This window comes from Gouania willdenowi, chromosome 3 (assembly GCF_900634775.1).
Source record: "Gouania willdenowi chromosome 3, fGouWil2.1, whole genome shotgun sequence".
NCBI classification, from domain to species: domain Eukaryota; kingdom Metazoa; phylum Chordata; class Actinopteri; order Blenniiformes; family Gobiesocidae; genus Gouania; species Gouania willdenowi.
This window is the reverse complement of record NC_041046.1, coordinates 14,057,824-14,077,186: the sequence shown is the minus strand read 5'-3', so window position 1 is coordinate 14,077,186 and position 19,363 is coordinate 14,057,824. Positions and strand designations below refer to the sequence as shown.

Below are 19,363 nucleotides of genomic sequence, written 5' to 3'. Positions count from 1 at the left end.
ACTGTATGTAGAGCAATCAGAAAGGTTGCTCTGCATTAAAATTCATACTGATGTCTATTGTAAAGTTCCCTGGATACAAACCTGTGCAAATTGTAAAGGGGGAATAAACTTTTATACCCTTCAATATGATATGAGAAATTATAATCTAATTGTGGTGAGATGATGACCTAAATATGCATTACCGTTCTGAATTATGTTTTTATTCTGTATTTTGATGTTTAGCTTCTGCCAAGTGGTCTTTTCTCCTGTCATACTGACCCTAAATGAACATAACATTTATTTATACATGTTTGATAGGATCTTAAAGCTGCTATCTGGAGTTTCTGAGAAACGTCTTGATGCCCCGCCCTAAACAGCCTCACTTCCTTGTTTTCGTGCACAGTGCACATTCACTTTGATTGACAGTCTCAAAAACAGGAAGTCGAAACCTATTGGCTGGGCACACTTGGCGATAGTTTCCATTTGTATAGGGGTCTATAGGACAAAGGAGAGTCTTATATATATTAATGTATATGAATTACCACCGGCAGTAGACCATAGTAAAAGTATTTTTTTGCATTTCAAAAGAATCATGCATAAACATAGATTTCAGCTTAATTATGGTTAGCTGAGTTTGAGTTGCATTCTAACGTACGCATTCACTCAAGCTACAATGTCCTCCCAAGCCTGTATTTTCTCCTTGGCATCTGCAGCAGTGTTATCTTTTCCTCTTAGAATAGGATCATATTACTCACACACCTGCTGGAGAATTCTAGCTCCATCAAGATGAAATAAGTCGCTCTCTTTCGGCTCATTGCCATGGTAGCTCGTGGTATCTTTACTCTATTGATGACGGCTTTTTATCGCGCTTGTGCCTGTGAGTAACTCAAGGTTTACATACTCAGACTTGATTGACCCACTTCATAACAGTTGTAATGGAATCAGATACTTTTTCCATCGCGGGGTATGTTAACTCAGAGTTTATAAATAGACTTGGAGCTTGTTGAATCTCCTTTCTAGAATACGCCACAAGACTTTTAAGAGTCAAAAACAAACCAAGACAAGACAAAGACCATAAAAAGCTAATATAACAGCCATGACAAGGTTGAACTAAAGCATTCTTTTAAGTTACTTTGACAGGCAAAAACAGGGTGCCTGCAACTCTTTCAAAGCAAAAAATGCAGAAAAAAAAACCCTCAAATCTTGACAAAATTTTTCAACTAAATTCTTGCTAAAAATATTTCCAAGAAAGAAGACCCGATAGTGAGTTAACACTAAATGTTTTAAGTTAAATTAAAACATTAACTAATTAGGAAAAGTTCCAAGTGCTTCTTCTTATTGTCACATTAATGAAGTTGAAGAATAGCTGATCAGTGCTGGTCTCGACTGGTGTTCATGGACAATCTTGAGTCCGGCCAGTCCGAGACTGAGACAAGACTAAGACTTTCAACATGTGGTACTACAACATTACTAAAAGCAACAGAACATGTATGCAGAATCACTTCCAGGGTAAAAAAAAAAAAAAAGAAGTCTGTAGATCAAAACCAACTACAAATTTTCAAACAGGTTCCACCTTTGTGAGGAAGAAATAAAAATAAAATTACCAAGCCACTACAGAGTAATATTTTTCATATGTTGTTTTTGCATCAAGTAACATTGAAGGAAGCCTGTTTGTACTCTGATATTCAATTATCTTTAATATAAAGTGGAATATCTCATTCCACTGTTTAGGGAATGGCATCACTACAGCAATGCCAGGACTGAAGCCACAGACTGGTGCATTGCAAGGATTCCTATATAATTTGAGAAGGCTTGTCAAATAAGAAGACAGGGTAATTCAGCAGTGAAAGAAGAGAATGGCATATTTATCAGCACTGACTTGGATCTAATGTTCACGTGTATAACGTGTGTATGAGTGAGTGTGTCAATCAGGACTTTAGTTAACTCTTGGATACATCCAAGAGACGTATTTTAGCAGGAGCTTCTAAGTTGAAGGAGTCTGGTCTCCATCGTCTGCTCTGGGTTCAGGGTGCTACACTCAAGGTTAGCCACTAGCCACGCACCCTGCGACGTGTGCGCTGACTGAAATGGGTCCTACTTGTTGGACATTCATTATCAAACTCTGTTTGCTCCTTTCATCTGCAGCACTCAATGTAAACTACAGAGGCACCTTACAGCTTGACATCTCTCCATTCAGTCTGTACCTTAAACAGCATGCTGCCACATCAAAGAGCTGCGGCACCCTTTGATGTTGTAAAAAGAAAGAGCTTCAATGATCTGTAAAAACCAATGCAACTTTCTGGAGCCTTCTTTTATTCATTTCCTACCTCAAGAAGTAGGAGACAGTATTCGGAAGTCGAGACTGATTTTGTTTGTTTGATTATTATTATTATTATTATTATTAATTGGAAAAATGCCAGTCACTGTAATCGACAGATCAAAAAAAGAACAACACATGATCTACTACACACCAAATTGTTATAGTTTGAGTTTATTTTATTATATTCCCAATTAATTGAAAAAGCCATACCCAGAGTTGTCCAGAATTAAAGTAAAATAAAAGCAGGTATTTTTCCAACTGCAATTTTTGGGTTTTTTTCCAGTTATCGTAATCTCAACATGTATGTTTACTCCATTAAAAAATGTATGTACTCCAATAAATACATTCCTTTGGATGTGAAATTCAGCTTTTAACATATTATAGAAAATAGGGGTTTTAGTCAGTCTTATATGTTTTTGAAGGTTTTGGTTGGGTTTTTGATCCTATGGGGTTAGGAGTTAGCATGTTCTCTCCATGCTTACTCTCAGTTCTCCAACATACATCTATACATGCATAGCATATTTATTGGAGTCCAAGTGGTTTTTAATAGCAATCAAATGAACAACACTGCAGCAAAATGACATATTTGCTGACAATAATTAATTCGTTTTCAAAAATATTTTATAGATCATTTTGGTGAAATTGACCAATTTTGCACGGTACACCTGATGATCTCTCATGGTAAACATGTGTGCCCATGCACAGTGGTTGAAAAACCCTGGATTATAATAATAAACCCAACTAGAGTCTAGGTTGTAATTTAGCAATAGTTATAAACATTAGTTACAGTCACAGTATTGTTACTATGTAAAATTGTATCGTCCCTAATTAAATAAATGTATTTTATATCCTAACTTTTCTAACCCTTACCACCTGTATGGGTGTGAAGATTCACTGACAGGTAGTGGAAAAAACTTGACATGAAACATGTTTTATTCATTGTTAGCTACATATGTTTAAGCCATAGAACTGGTGTATGGTTCCCGAATTTTGTGTTTAATTAAATTGTAATTTCATCTTTTTTTTTTACGCTGTCGCACAATATGTTGTCCCTCCTTTACTCAATAGTAGCCTACCCATTGTGTGTAAAAGTGGTCAAAATAAATTTGACATTGGTTTGATTTGGAGGTTAATGTGTCACAGGGTTATCAGGCAAAGCAGCTGGAGAATTTTAAAACAAGGTTAAAAAATGTGAAAGACGGCCTCTTTGCTAGCACAGCATTGCTTATGACAAAACAGCTATTGTTTTCCTTTTACATATAATTTTAGAAGATTGCAAAGACATTTCAGTAGTATCATTTTCCATAGTTGGATGGATGGATACTCAGTAGGGTTCCATGAATGACAGTTTAATTGATGCAGAACGCAGAACAACGTAGCCTTTCTCACCAGCAGCAGTTTGGTAATTACGACCGGATTAAGTCCTTTTAATCATCATTTCTTTGGATCTAACAAAGACAGTGGAAAGTGACATTTCTAGCGAATGATTTTTGGGTCATCGGCCTTGAACTAGCACACTTTTTCAGCTTGTTTCCTAATTGAATGAACTTGACAATAATTGAAGTGTTTTATTTTTGCCTTTCATTCCACACATAAAAGACTGCCATGCCAATTAGCTTTAATTCTCTTTCACACACACGCACTCTCTTCTTTCCGTGCGCTGAAGTAGGCAGGAACCAGCATATTATGATCATTTGCATTATCCAAAGCGAATCTGCTTTGAAGTTGTGAAATTCTGTAAGAAAAAGGATCCACTTATCCCACATGAAAAAATGTTCAAAGCTTATAAATTCACTGGAACAGATGTACATTATCATTGGATTTGAATTTCTCCCCTTCTCTGCTACAGTATTGGTAATAGACTAACACATTATGCTTCTCATCCTTTAGCATTTAGCATCTTGCCTTTACAAAAGCTGCCACCCCGCTGGGCCAATCCACACTTCAAAGCTCTCTGCTTACCTGCTGGAAACAAAGCACACACCACATCATATGGCAAACTCTCATTTTCACATATTTAAGTCAATGCCGAGATTAAGTCGGCAGATTTTACTACATGTCTTCATGCCTGGGATGTGAACAGATGGAACCAGCAAACAAGGTTTTGGAGAACCAATGATCAGTTATTTCATTAACAATCAATGTAACAGTTAAATAATACTTAACATATAAGTTGCTACCACTGCTCTCTGGGGATATTTTACACGTGTGAAAGAGGTGGTATTTTAAGGCTTTGTTTTTTCATTTTTTGTTTTTTTCTTTTTCGGTTTTTTTCATTATTGTTTTTAATAATCTTGCATAAACAGATCAATTAGCAAAATAACTGTTTGCCTTTAAATTATTTTATTATAACACATATAGTAAGGGCTCAGATTCACAATGTGAAACAGTGTTTGCAAATGTGTATTTTAATCCACAAACATGGGATCAGTAAATATCTGGCCTCTAATTTTGATGTGTTCTTACACGTGAACTTTGCTGCCCTCAATGGAGGACCTACTCTGACTTAATTAAAAATAAATTAATAAAAACATTTAAAAAAAAAAAAACAATGGATATACAGAGAAGTTAACTGTACTGATAATACCTACTCCAGTAGAAGTTACAGTTACTTGATTGAAATTGTACTGAAGTACAAGTATGTCATATACATAAAATATTCAAGTACAAGTAATAAGTAGCTCAATTAAATAGTACTCAAAGTAACAAAGTAAAAGTTACTAGTTACTTTCACCCCCTGGGTTATTATTAGTAATACATCTTGCCATGGTTCCCTTGCTGACAGTAAACATCTCATGTATACACTTTAAAAGGAAGAGATTAGATCTTGCACAATTGGATCTTAGTTTATTTTCATCTGTATAAAATAAAATGTTTGTCAAAAATGTTCTTTGGTGCCGTGCATTAAATTTAATCTGGTTGGTCGGCTATGATCTGACGCATTTGATTGTTGTCTGGTCATTTGATATTTTGTAGTTTCACTGTGTACGTTGATCATTTTAAAACCAAGTCGACTAAGACATAAATCATAAGAAGAGTTTAGAAATCCAATTATCATTGATCAACCTGATATGGTATTAATGTTTGTAAATACACCCAAACAGATTTGATGTGATCAATCAGCTTACTTCCTATTGGATCACTTACCAGCTTGACCCGCCCTTCAAGTAGTACACAAGTAGTTTTGATTGGATACCTTCCTAAAAGAAACTTAGTTCTGCTTGGATTTTATCCAATATAAATATAATAGATTAGTTTTTTTTAGTTGATGAAAATATCAATATATTTTGGTATAGTTTACATGCATTTCTTTAGTTAGACAGTCTAGTTAATGAAATGAAAAAATGTAGTGGACAAAAGCTGTGACAAAAATTTTTGGTCAACAATTTTTACCCTGGCCGTCAGGAAAAGTGGGGTTGTGATGCGCTAAAGAGAAGTGTTGCATCTGGTGGTAGCTCATCACCATATATGGAACTACCTTGCTCTAGAAATAGTTGGAGAAAAATACAACCTATCAATCAGTGAAACAGGGAGCTTGTTGTTTGACCCCCAAGTTTAAATATATTTCAATGGTACACTGACTCAAAAATGAAGGCCTCTAAGCTCTTCACTGTGATGTATTGAAAACAGTTAACCTTTGTTCAAAAGAGTATAAACCTTATAATATCGAGATGTTAAATACTTTGATACACTTCAGAAGCAAGCAAGACAGACACTGACATGCTTTACCTTCACCCTATTCATTTTTCTGCTTAAAATCCTGTTCACGCTGTGCAATATGTGTTATAATGTATCAGAAACAAGCAGCTCTGGAACTGACCGTTTGGAGTGGATAAAAAAAGGCAGCGTAAACGCAAACTGAGCCAAATCAAGGTGATAATATTATCTCCACCCATTCACCCTCAGTTTAGGACTATCCTGGGGTGAAAGCAGCCTCACTCTTGGTGCAGAAATACCACACATAGACAGAGGTCTTCTTCTTTCATTGCTATTAAAGATGCATAACTTTTACGTGCACATACAGGTTTGGTCTTCTGTTTTGAAGGGGTTTCCATCCACATGATGTTTCTTTCAACAAATATTAAGTCCGCAAATCCATTTTGTAGTAAGCTATTTGTTTATGTGACGCTGCTACCAAAATACTATCAAACAGGGATAAACATGGGTAGCAGGGGCTCAAGTGTATATGTAGGGAATTCAAATTTAAAAATATTAATTATTGATATTAAAGTTTGTTATGCTAGGAGTGCCATCTGGAATTGAGTTGAAGTGTGCCAAATCAAGGCACATCACCCTGCAACGCAAAAGCGTCTCTGCTCCAGGTGGTGGGCAGGGGACAATGGAGCTCAGCCCTGCAGACCAAAGGCTGGCGGGGATCATCGGTGAATCATCGAAAGGTTTATCTTCCAATGACATTCAATATGCTTCGTGTGTGGCTGTGCACACGTTCACGCACTGGGTCATCTGTATAAATGCGTCCTCCTTTTAGCGATTATGTCATTCATTGATGATATATATTGTGAAATGTGCAATGTTTGATTATTTCACACAAATGTATCAATTTCACAGAGGTGTCTTTAGTTTCATCCTTCTCCTGTTGAGCTCGGTGTTTCCCGTTTCTCATGGTTTTATGCGTATGGCATGGTCAGAGCTGCCGTGGAGGTGCGCACATTATCTCACCAGATTTTATTTTCATAAATCCCAAACTTTGCTTATATGTGGTGTACGCTTTCTTTTGTACGTACGCAGCGTTTATAAATGAGGCCACGATTCCTGCTTGCAGTGGCTATGCATTAGCTGTGTTTATATGTTAGCTCTTAGCTCAGCAGCTTCAATATACACGACTCCATTGTGCGCTTTCAGACCTTCGCGCGAAGTATGTACATGATGGCATGATAGTGACATTACTTCCAGTCACACGCGCTAAGAGCTAACATATAGGCTGCGTCCCAATACTCACACTATGCCCTACGGACTTCTACAAAGGGTTCAAGTGCACTTCAGATGTAAAGTGTGTAAGGGAACAAGTGCTGAAAGGGTAGAATTGGGACAGTTTGTGGTTACGTCAGCCACTTGAGTCAGGACATCATCAATTGCTACGGCAAAATAGATAAAGTAATTGAAATCAATAAAAAAAAAAAAAATGAGCTTTCCTTGTTAAAGCAATACAAAAAATGCATTAAAATAACTTAGTCATATCCTTATATGGAAGCATTTGGGTGGCCCGTGAAAAGTTGGTCATTTTCTGCCCTCAACTAAATAAAATTAAAAGGGATCTTGTCTGTTCCTGTGGAAGATTAGACTTGAATCAGCCATTTCATCTATGTTTCATATTTTCACTTATACAAAAAATTTGGGAAAATTTATGGAACATAACTACATGTATCAAAGCCCTTGTAACACAAAATCTATTTTAATATAATACATTTTACACAATTACAGAAATTAAATAATTGATACCTTATTTACACTTTAAGCCATTTTTGCTGCCAACAGGGTTTATTGTGAGTGCATAGTGGGCGGAGCTAAAGCGAGAGCACGCTACCAAGGGCCGCAAGGGTGCAAGTGTGGGTATTGGACGCAGCCATAAACATAGCTAATACATAGCCACTGCAAGCAGGAATTGTGATCAGGTATCGACTAGTCACCCTGGACAGTAAGTCATTGCTTTGACATTGTTTTTACTTGACAGCTTGAGCCGTCAAGTAAAAGCCACATTTTTCCACATTTAGTTCCTTTTAATTTTGGCACTCCTGTGATTCCATAATAAATATTAGTGTAAACCGAGAACAAAAAATCTGAGAATTGCAAATATAGATTAATATTCAAATGATGTACAAACATGTTTTGTTTAACAAAACACAAAATATATTAAAATACATATTTCAGCTGCACTGTGTGATTGAACGGGTTCCTTTCGAGCTAATTAGTATTTAACAATTATTCAGAATTTGAAAAATATGTAGCCAGAAAAAGTAGAATTCAAACAGCAGCCTATTTGAAGAACTGAAGAAAGGTTTTTCCACTAGGAAACATAATTAAAATGTAATGCAAAGGCAGAAGTAGTTTATTTTTCTTCAGAACTTTGAAGCAAGCAGCAGTTTGAAGCTGTAAAATCCATTTTATACTAAACTTTTACCAGACACACTTATGAAGAGTGAGTGGGAGCAGCGAAGGCAGACACAGACGAGTGGAATGAGTGCTTTCAGAAGGTGTGAATGCTTTATCCAACAGCTGCTCGGCAGAAGAAATTCTCCATGAACACCAAGGCTATTACGAACATGTGTGAAGAGTAGAAAGGAGTTCAGATCAAAGTCATAGAAAAGAGGAAAATCTCAAAAGAGAAAAAGTTTAATACCAGGTTAGCATGGGGAGATGATGCAGGAGTGTATACAGTGGGAAAAGCTCCGTTTGGTTCGTTGTATTGTGAGACTTCAAATGTAGATGCATGAGCTCTTTTCAAAGGACTCGTATAACAAACAAAGAAATTTCATCAATCTCCTAAAGTCAGCATGAAATTTGATTTAGAAAAGTAAGTGTTTTTGAATTGTCATTTTTAACCACATCCTGCATATGCCAATTAATGTGCCAGTTTTTAAATTTATAGTCATTCAAATGCTTTCAAGCTATAGAACAGGGTTCAATTGCTTCATTTTTCTTCATACCCATGTTGCTATTTTACTAGCTACAAACAACTTCTAACTAATCGTAAAACATGTCATATTTGTAAAATTCACCTTGCGTTTTTAAGAATATATTTTATTTATATAATATTATTATATATAACATACTAATTACATCTGTCATAAGTATTTATCTCTGTGTGTGTGAGAATCCTGGAAAGTTAATCAGATTCTAAATGGAGCTCATTAGTGACAGTAGCTCCTGAGGGCCACTCACATGGTCCATGCGGACTACCTGGTGCCCGAGGGCACCGTGTTGGTGACCCCTGCTATAGCACATAAGTAATTGTCACTATCACTAAGATCCATTTTGCACATTTCTAATTTTGAAAACACTCAGGGTTTTGTAAATTTAAGTTTGTGTAAACGAGCCTCTGTAAGATATGTAGGGTGTCCAATAAGATCACTCGACCAGTTTCATTTCAGCCCTGTGATTTTCATTCCATGGTTACTTAAAGGTACAGGTGCAGGCTGAAATTTTGAAAAGTAAGCAAGATTTGAGCTCACTAGACCTCTGTTAAGCTCCACCCCTCCCGTGTGCTCGGGGCTACGTTTAAAGCAACGCATCCATAAGCTTAAATATACATATATATATATATATATATATATATATATATTTATAAAAGGGGAAAATAATTTTTTTTTTAAATTTTTTTAAATAAAATTTAAAAAAAAAATATCCTAGAAGCAAAACAAATGATATGCTGTCTGACAGAAAGACCCTGCATCATTTTTCAGATCCTCATTTGTGTGGGAATATTTCTGGGAATGGTGTCACGTGATGAGTGTGCGTGCAGGAGGAGGCAGGGGCAGAAGGGGGCGTGGGCAGAACGGGACATGAAGACATCTGATTGGTTCTTTCTATTCGGACCGAATGGCAAGGATTGGTTTTTACAAAATTCCAGCTGCTACAGAGGTCTGATACTTTCTGAATGCATAAAGTATTGATTACCTACAGGATAAAAGGACCTTACTGGCTGTATGGCAGGATTAGGAGCAGTTTCCTTATTCCACTTTTTATTTGGTATGCAACAAGTGATATAACTAACTTGGACTTTACTTGCTACTCATCTATCTTTGAAATTCTAAATCAGATAGATACTCATCAGTAAGCTCCTTTTATCATAGGAGGAGAATTTGAAAGTGAATCTGATGTAAGCAGAAAGCCAAGAGGAGATCTCTCTAAATCCTACTGTTTCAATGAAAAAGTCTTTTTAGGTGATGTGTTGCTAGTTTGAAACCACAAAATCACCAGAAGTAAAACATTATTTTGTTGTCTGAAAAAACAACTTACCCAAAAACGAGTTTCCTTTATTATAAGTAGCCTTTTTGTTTAATTTTACGTCATTTTGAAGTCACTGCTGAGCAATAACTTCCTAACTGGCTTTATTGCTGTGGCGTTATGAAGAAAGGCCATCTGGTTGTGTTAGGTTAAATAAACCCAAATGTGTATTATTAATTTCTTTTTTTTTTTACTTGCAAAGTATCCATTTACATAGTTAAATATATACAAGCTGTTATGTTTTAACCTTTGGGAAAATGCTGCTATTATACCGGTACTTGTTCTGACCTCATTGCACACCTTTAAAATGGGTTGGGCCCATACTCACGCCTCTGATGGCTGGGGTTTGTAACGTGGCAGTAATATAAACCCAGTAGGCCGTGTCAGAAACTGTTTGTAATGGTGATCCATGTTGTGTGAGATTCACTGGCTCTCTTCACACAAATAGTCGCCTTCGTGACAGGAAGCCGTATCACATTGCCAAGAGGCAGACTGACTGCAGTTGCCACAACCGGATGATAAGTTGCTAAGCTGCAGATCAAAGTGTGTCTTCATGTCAAGAGTGTGGCGTGGCGAGCAGCTGGCTGCACATTTCCAAACCCTGGGTGACGGTGCTCATTAAAGCAGAGCAGGGGGAAGATTTACAAGGAGCACACCCCACTGATCAGAGCAGCGTTACTTCTCATTACAAAGTTTGCACACCACAAAAAGAAAAGCTAAGCAGTATAATTAACTTTATCAGTATTCACGTAAAACATTTTCATCTGTTTTTTCACATTTTCAGGACTCCTGATAAGCAGTGACAGTACCAGTGTTAATGTCATTGACTAAACATTTCAGTCATAGTTTTTGTTACATTATAGTCTTTCAGTTGAGCTGTCTGTCATTTCGGTTGAGTGTTCCTTTAAACCTTCTAGGTAAGATATTTTCTTGCCAGTTTATTAAGTGCATCTTTTAGACCAGTGGTTTCTAATCTTTTCACAGTTAATCTGAAGCCATGTTCCCCCTACTCCTGCACACAACCTCTTCAGCCCCAACGGACCCGCCGGTGGGGGCAGCTCCAGCTTCCGTAACTTTTGCGGGTCTTCATGTTGTAAAGAATTCTACACCTCTCCGTAATCCTAAAAAACTCAGCTAAAACTGTAGCCAACACATTCAAAATAAAATCAGAAAAAACAGCAGAAAAAGTCAACAATGATGACAAATTGTGTCTTACCTTTGTTGTTTCTTATCAAAAGTTGCTCCTAATGCATAAAACTCCAATATTTGATGAATCCAAGTCATGTTGCCAGACAGATACCACCATTACATACATCTGAGCACTTCTTAGCCGAGAAATCCGTCCAATTAGGCGCATAATGCTTGTGTGTAAAATGGCTCGTTCTTCTTTAACGCAGCTCTGATTGGCCAGGGCTAAAGCCCGCTCAAATAATGTTTGATATCACCAATTTCTACAGGCTCTTCGCTTTCCAACTCTGTGTAAAGCATTCTGACTGGTCAAAGCATTGCTCAATAACACCCACGCATAAAGTCATCAAAGAGTGCATGGCACTGCAGAAACCTGAATAAAATATGTTTATTTCAAGCCAAATTGCAACATCTAGTGGTCAAACATAAGATTAACAATGATTGGAATCAATTTGACTGACATATTGCATATTACATATTACAGTTACACACTTGTTCCCAAGCTTGTAGAAAACTTTGGTACAGTTGTGGCAAAGTGGGCTTCTGCCTGAACTTTATTGAACAAAAATGTGTAAAATAATCACTTTTTATTGGAAATGTGTTCTACCAAACATTTGTTGATTGAACATATAGCAGTAATACAACATATTCAACACCCTGAAACTGTGAAAAACAACTCGCTACAACTTTAAAGAGAAGGGTGAGGTTGAAAGGACTCACTAGGCCTGAGCAATATATTGAGATTGAAGATATATCAACATTTCTATTTTGGTGATAAAGAAAATTATAATAGCACATGAAACGATATATTTTTATTTTATAGCTTATTTTGTATTAAAATACTTGTATTAGGAGTCACTGCTTTCTCTACTTCTCAGAACAACATGAAAAGGCATAGTTGGATGGATTGCTTAGTGCGTCCGAACCCAAAAATATCAAGATATGAGTTTTGGTTAATATCGCCTAACAGTAGGATGCACATAATAACTCTGCAATGTTTGGCTGAATTTCATTTTTGATTGATTATTTTTCTGTCAAAGGCTACTTGAGGGGGCTCTGAATCTGACTCCTCGCTGCTGTCCATGGCCATGCTAGTAGCACAGCTATCTACAAGTGTAGTGCTGCTAGCATCTTGGTCCGCTGCACAACTTCAATATTTCGTGTCGCTGTTGCTGGCAGGTGACGCTTCAACTATTGGTAGCAGCATGTGAAAGGACAATTTTATTATTCATTTTCAGCTGTGCTGTGCACGATGGAATGAGTGACAGTCACATATGTAAATTCATTAATGAAATTGAACGTAAGTCTATGCGAGAGCAGAGCGACTGGACATGTAATAAATTTGCTCATCACTAAAGGCTAGTCTTACAGAGGCCAATGTGTCATTTGTGGCAATGCATGAAGGCTCCTGATTTCTGGTCAATTTAATATTTTAGTTCCTAATTGTTCTTTATTTTTATTCACATACACCCTATGACAACTTGCATACCCCTGGAGGTACCCACACCCCACTTTGGGAACCTAGGTTTGAGACAAAAATATTAACTAATGTAAATACCTGATTAGCAACCCCCGTAGCAGAAGCTTAATGTATTTAGGCATCCAGACATGGTCAAAATGAATAACTCAAGCTTGAGAATAAGGAAAAGTGTTTCATGAGTTTTTATACTTGGAAGGTAATCGGTAAACTTTTTATTAGTTAAAAAAAAAAAAGAATCTCTGGGTTTTTATATGCAACTGTGGTGTAATGTAAATGTGATGTGAGTACTTTTTAATTGAAACTTAATGTGCAGAAGACAGAAGAGTCCTGAATTATTTCTTCCCTTTTCTTACAAATATCTTGTGTGTATTGCTCCCATATACACTTTAAAGTAACTCCAGAAAGCAGTTTGTAAGGAACAGGTTCATACTTTAATAAAAAGATAATTTTCCCTTGACACAGATCTGCTATTAAATAAATAAAGCAATTCATCCAATACAATCTAAGGTAAAGTAAACAGTCATGAACATCCATGAAGGAAAGTGAGGAAAACCTAAATGAATGTACACACATACACTAAGTGTGTGTGTGTGTGAGAATGAGTCCTCAGCACTGAATGCTACTAGCTGGCAGTAGACAGAGTTAGATCACTGGCAGTTATTTCATTATAAATAAGCCTTGTATTCTTTCTACATGATGCTGGTTTAGTCCTTCTGTAGTTCACTATTATATATATACACAGTACACATTTAGATTTAAAATAAGAACATGTTAATGCATGGATTTTATAAAAACATTTGGTGCATTAGACTGGTAATAACTTAAGGAGGTGGATGCTGGTACAGAGGACACAAGTGGGAAAGGTTAGCTCGAAAAAAAGGCATTTAGAAGTTGTCATACAAATGTTACAATTAATGCTTACTTAATAATCAACCAGATAGAAAATCTAAAAATTGAATTTAAGAAAATCTTCTCTTAGAAAAAAGGTTTTAAAAACAAAAGTCACAAAGGCTGACAAATGGTTAAAGCAACAACTTCTCCCACCTTCAACATGTGCTGCTAAGGAGTGATTGATTCACCATGTTTAGAGGTTTGAGTTCAGGGAAGTCTGAATGTAAAGTAGACCACTACATCTTTTGTAAAGTGGTGTGGGTGTGCTCAGAAGAAGCTGCTTGTGCATAAAATTCCTTCAGTAGCCTCAGCCTTCTCAGATGAAGGAGACCACCAGGGTGGAGGAGCAGGAATGGGCTGCTCACTGTCAGTTCTAACGACCACTACATCATCTGTGACATTAGGTTTGGAGTTTGACAACTGTGGAGGAATCTGAGGCAACACAAGGCTGCTTTTCCTCATCATGCCACTGTGTGAGTGGTGACAGTCCAAGAACAACCTGCACTTGTGTACCATCCACCTGTTGGCATCTCACTTCCTCATTTAGGACTGCCCTGAAGCAAGGCACTTAAAACCAGCAGAGAGAACCAAACAACGGATCAAGGTTATTCATCGGACAGTAATTATTAGTATTAATTCTTATTGTGTCCATATAAAGCAGCACATATCCAGTTTGGGACAAACTTTAGTGCTTGTGTGCATTGTTAGCCAAAACAGCAATAAATGGAACCAATTGTTGAACAAAGCTACGGTACATTGAAGCAGATAATAGCCAATGTGTGACTGTCACTTTATGTAGAAGAGATGCATTTGTTTCCCTCACATAAACACAAAGGGTCTGTACTACAAAGCTAGATATTTATATCCTGGATTTTTCTCCATTGGCGAGCTTCACCTAACCAAACATTCTCAGTCAGACAGAAGCTGTCCTACGAATCTAGATTTCAACTCGCTAAGTTTGGGGAGTTGATTTCAGCCTGGCTACGTGCACCCTCATGTGACAGAGGATGAGATTACAGTGTCAGACCAATCACAGAGACACTGTGCAGAGCAACTTACGTCACAATTGAGGAATAATTCTTTAAAAATATGAAGAATTAAAATCAATGATTTAGACCAAAAACAGCACCATTTGTGCAGAACAAGCATCAAGTAATTAATGCAGGAATTGATGAGTGTCAATGATTAAATTAGTGAGATTATAAACAGAGAATAAACAGACACTGATTACTTTCACATTGACCTTGTCTGTGGCTCTGATGCTGCGTTCATACAAATCAGCTGACATCATAAGCTAAAATATATTTATATTTTATATTCTCTTCCAGGACTGAGGACAGAACATATTAATTAATCAATTCATTTATCGGTCTGAAAGTGCTCGATGCAAGCAGGCTTTATCAGCTGACCAATGTAGGTCAGTCTATCTGATATAACTCGATATATTTCCAATAGGATGTCATCGACCGTGGCTCAGGTGGTGGAGGGTCGTCTTCTGATCGAGAGGTTGGGGGTTTGATCCCAGTACCTGACTATGTGTCGAAGTGTTCTTGGGCAAGACACTGAACCCTAAGTTGCTCCCAATGGTTGACTAGTGCCTTGCATGGCAGTCCTGTCCCATTGGTGTGTGAATGTGAGAATGATTGGGTGAATGAGCTGATATGTAAAGCGCTTTGGGACTGCTTCAGTGTGGTTATAAGCGAGTTTCGTCGTATAGCACACACTGATTAAATCCCGGAAGTTAGCGTGATAAGAGGAAATCCAGCTTTGTAGTACAGGCCCTTAAGGTCAATAGGAAAGCTTGGAGAAACTTAAGAAAAAATATATTGGAAAGTTGTATAAGAAAGTTGTTGTGTTAATGATGTGTAACTAAACCACACTGTTGAAGGATGGTGAAGGTGTTTCTCATTGAGGCCTGTGAGCAGAAGCTGAACCATGTTCCTAATAAAAGACGAGTGTGACTGTTCACCAAAAGTCGTACAAATGATGCTCATAGTGGTCAATACAAAACTCGATTGTTAACAGAAACAAACTTAACAGCTTCAATTTGTAAATACAAAGTTATCACATAAGCTTATAAAATTGAGAACATTATATACCATATGTACAGAAAATGTTAGGTACCAAACGTTAAGAAGATTTCAGACATTTCAGCTTGGTAAAAAAAAAAAAAAAAAAAAAAAAAAAAAAACAAACTAAAGCAACGTCTCATTTAGTCACCATGACAACGATAAAGATAAAATCAGAGGTAGCAGCAGATTTGGGATTTCTCTTCTTCATTTAAATCTTCAAAAACATTTGAACCCTTTCCTTTAGCAGATGTGGTGTTACATAGATCAACCTTCATTTTCATCCTAAAAAAAAAACTATCTACTTTAAATACTCGCTCATGAGTGCATTTGTTAGTTGAATTGTTTTGTCCACAGACACAGACACAGACACAGACACAGACACAGACACAGACACAGACACAGACACAGACACAGACACAGACACAGACACAGACACAGACACACACACAGACACAGACACAGACACAGACACAGACACAGACACAGACACAGACACAGACACACACACACACACACACACACACACACACACACACACACACACACACACACACACACACACACCTGTTCTTCTAACGTCTCTGTTCCTTCATATGATGCTCACATTTCGGCCATCTTTCTGTGTGGTCCTCATTCTCCTTCAAAACATTATGGCATAGTGGTGTGGAAGGGTTGTGCTGCTCATCTATGGTTCATCAGCACTCTGACACCTCCTCATCATGGCCCAGGAGCATTACCATGATGATGAATAGCCCATCAGACCAGCCTTTAATAACACTGGAAAGTAACATCTTAGCACTGGGACATCCCCTTCCCATGATCCTCCTCTCCTCCCTGTGGCACAACACTGAGGAGCCCCACAGGGGATGTGTCTGTGGGGGTGTGAGCAGTCCTAGGAAAGACATTTAGGACTGGTAGAAGTGGTGGTAGTGGTGATGGTGTTCGTGGTGATGGTGGTGCTCATGCCTTTGCACCATCTGTGCCAGTCCCCCCTCGTAGAGCAGCAGGCTGGGTAAGTCCCTCACCTTCTCCTTCTCCACCACCGCCCCCGACGTACCCAGAGAGCCCAAAGCCCGGTAGCCATGGCTGGCCTTGGCCCGCTGCTTGTGTTTACGGTAGGGTGCTGCTGACTGATGGGGCGTGGTCTGGCTGGGCTGGGCTGGAGGAGGGGGGGAGCCCCGGCTCCGCATCACCCTGCTGCTGATCTGTGCGGGAGGCGTGCGGCTGTGGGTCTTGGGGGAGCGGAGGGCATGTTTTCCTGAGTCTGCACCTCGTACCCGGGTGGGGTGGAGGCCGTCTGTGGCACCAGGGTCCATGACTGTGTGCAGACGGCGATGGTGGGGGTGGGAAGGGCCGTTCTCTGGCTCCTGGGAGCGAGAGCGAGTCTGGTTGGACGACCGTGTCTGAGGCTCCACTTTAGTGGGCTCTGTGGTTGTGGCTGTGGGGGGAGACACAGGTGGTCATTTTATATTTCATTAAAAACACATTTTTTTTATAACCACTTTTAAAATGATTCAATCATAAACAACACAGAAAGAAGCAGGGTTGGGGTCAAATCCATTTTTTAGTTACAATTACATTTTCAATTATCCATGTTCAATTACAATGACCAGCATTTTTTTTCAGTTACAATCAAATTATTTCCTATTCTCAGTCAATTACAATTCCGTTCTTAATTACTAAAGGTCAATTACAATTGATCACAATTACTGAGCGTGAAATAAATAACCTCATAAAAGTTAACCTTCCTCTCCTGTTAGCATCTCTTATGATAACAGGTCCTAAATCAGCTTATTAGGCTTCCTATATATTTTAATAATTGTTAACTACATATGTGTAGAACTGTACATAGAACTGTAACATGGTTCCCTAGTTTTACATTACATTATAATATATAATTAACAATTTTCATGGCAATTACAATTACAAAGTCAATTATCTAAAGTAAATTCAATTACAAATACGACTAATAAAATGGCTTTCATAGAATTACAAGAAAATATAGTATTTAATTAAGCAATAGTTTAATTGTTAGTTTGTGGTGAATGTTTAAAAAAAAAAAAAAAAAGCCTAAAAAGGACTAGCAATATTTCCCAATTTATTGTTAAATCTTTATGAGTACTCCTGCAATGTGCTTCTGTACCACTAGGGGTACACGTACCCCTGTTTGAGACCCACCGACATAAGGGATTAGTTCATCTTCACCTCACTACTTCCAGAGCATTTCTTTGGTCTTGGTTTTCCACTAAATAATTTCATGTTTGTAAATCTGTTGTCAGGTTTAACTGTCTTGACTTCATTTCATATTTAAAATAAAAACACTAATCAATTGATTGATTAATCAATTCTAACAACTTATAACGAAAAGGTTGAATTGCTCTGTTACAGAAAACAGATCCCTTGCACACTTCCAACACAGCATGTCATCGCCAAGCATCAGATCCAAGTACTTATTAGTTCTAATATTTCTCTTAACATCAGCCAGGCCTGTTGATGGAGACTAGGTCCTGAACACTTGATGCACTGTGTTTGCCTGAGCCCAGATGTTTGTACTGAGGACGAGCATGTTGGGCAAGGAGTTCCATCCAGCGTGTTCAAAGCAGGTGCGGCACTAATGAGGGTCCCTGGATGCATCTTCAAAGGTTCCCGTGTTTAAACGTCTCCCTCCCAAACCCTTACGACTGGCCCCAGGACGCTCACCGGCTCCAAAGCGCGACGTGTAATTTTCAATTCCTGCTAGGTCCAAGTAGTGATTCCTGCGTTCCAGGTTCTCGTCCACACCGTGGTGTTGGCACCCGGGCTGGGTGTGGTGGTCGCTGTGGTGGCGCCTGTGGACATAAGAGGCTTTGTCATTAGGGAGAAGTTTGGGGCCAGAAAGGTTTGCTACTGTCATTTTTATAGAAAGTACAAGTTCTCATTAAGATCAGTAATTGTTGGAGAGGTGAAAGTGTGATGAGGAAATCACAGGTCTAACCCTTGTTTACTCTCGCCACAGCTACATTTAGTTCAAAACAATGAAATACGAGGCAACATCACCAAAAGTTATGCTTCTTCAACAACTGCTGCCACTCAAATTTTTAATGAAATCGTTTCCTTTTCTAGTGGTTAAAAAATAAAAAAAATATTTCTTTCTTCTGCTGCAAACATTAGTGGCCTTTTTAGGTAGAAGTGAAGTGTGTTCACCTTAGGAGGGCTCGAGACTTCTTGTCAGCACCCTTGGGATCGTCGATGCACTTGTCGGGTCTGTCTCTGGGCTGGGCAGAGTCTGTGAATGTGTGAAAGACAGTAGGCTTCTATCAAAGGGAAGAGTCACGTTTACGCACACATGACAACAACCACACAAGCTGAAGAAGAAAGAAGAAAGCAACCTTTGTTTAGGGATTTTTACTTTGAAGATCCATAGACAAGAAGAAAAGCAACAATGCTTCGTTTATTCTATTTTCAACTCCCGGCCTTCTATAAGGCACT

At 38.1% G+C, this 19,363-nt stretch overlaps 1 protein-coding gene across 1 annotated transcript in view; it reads right to left on the bottom strand.

Moving 5' to 3' along the window:
• Positions 1-16,009: 16,009 nt before the first annotated feature.
• Positions 16,010-19,363, bottom strand: part of nkd1 (NKD inhibitor of WNT signaling pathway 1) — a 47,328-nt gene continuing 43,974 nt past the window's right edge. Inside the window, exons 8-10 of the mRNA XM_028442381.1 lie at positions 19,079-19,160; positions 18,596-18,723; positions 16,010-17,333 (exon numbers count right to left, since the gene is read on the bottom strand). Of these exons, the coding sequence (XP_028298182.1) occupies positions 16,801-17,333; positions 18,596-18,723; positions 19,079-19,160 (743 nt within the window). The 3' untranslated portion in view covers positions 16,010-16,800. The remainder of the gene's footprint in view (positions 17,334-18,595; positions 18,724-19,078; positions 19,161-19,363) is intronic.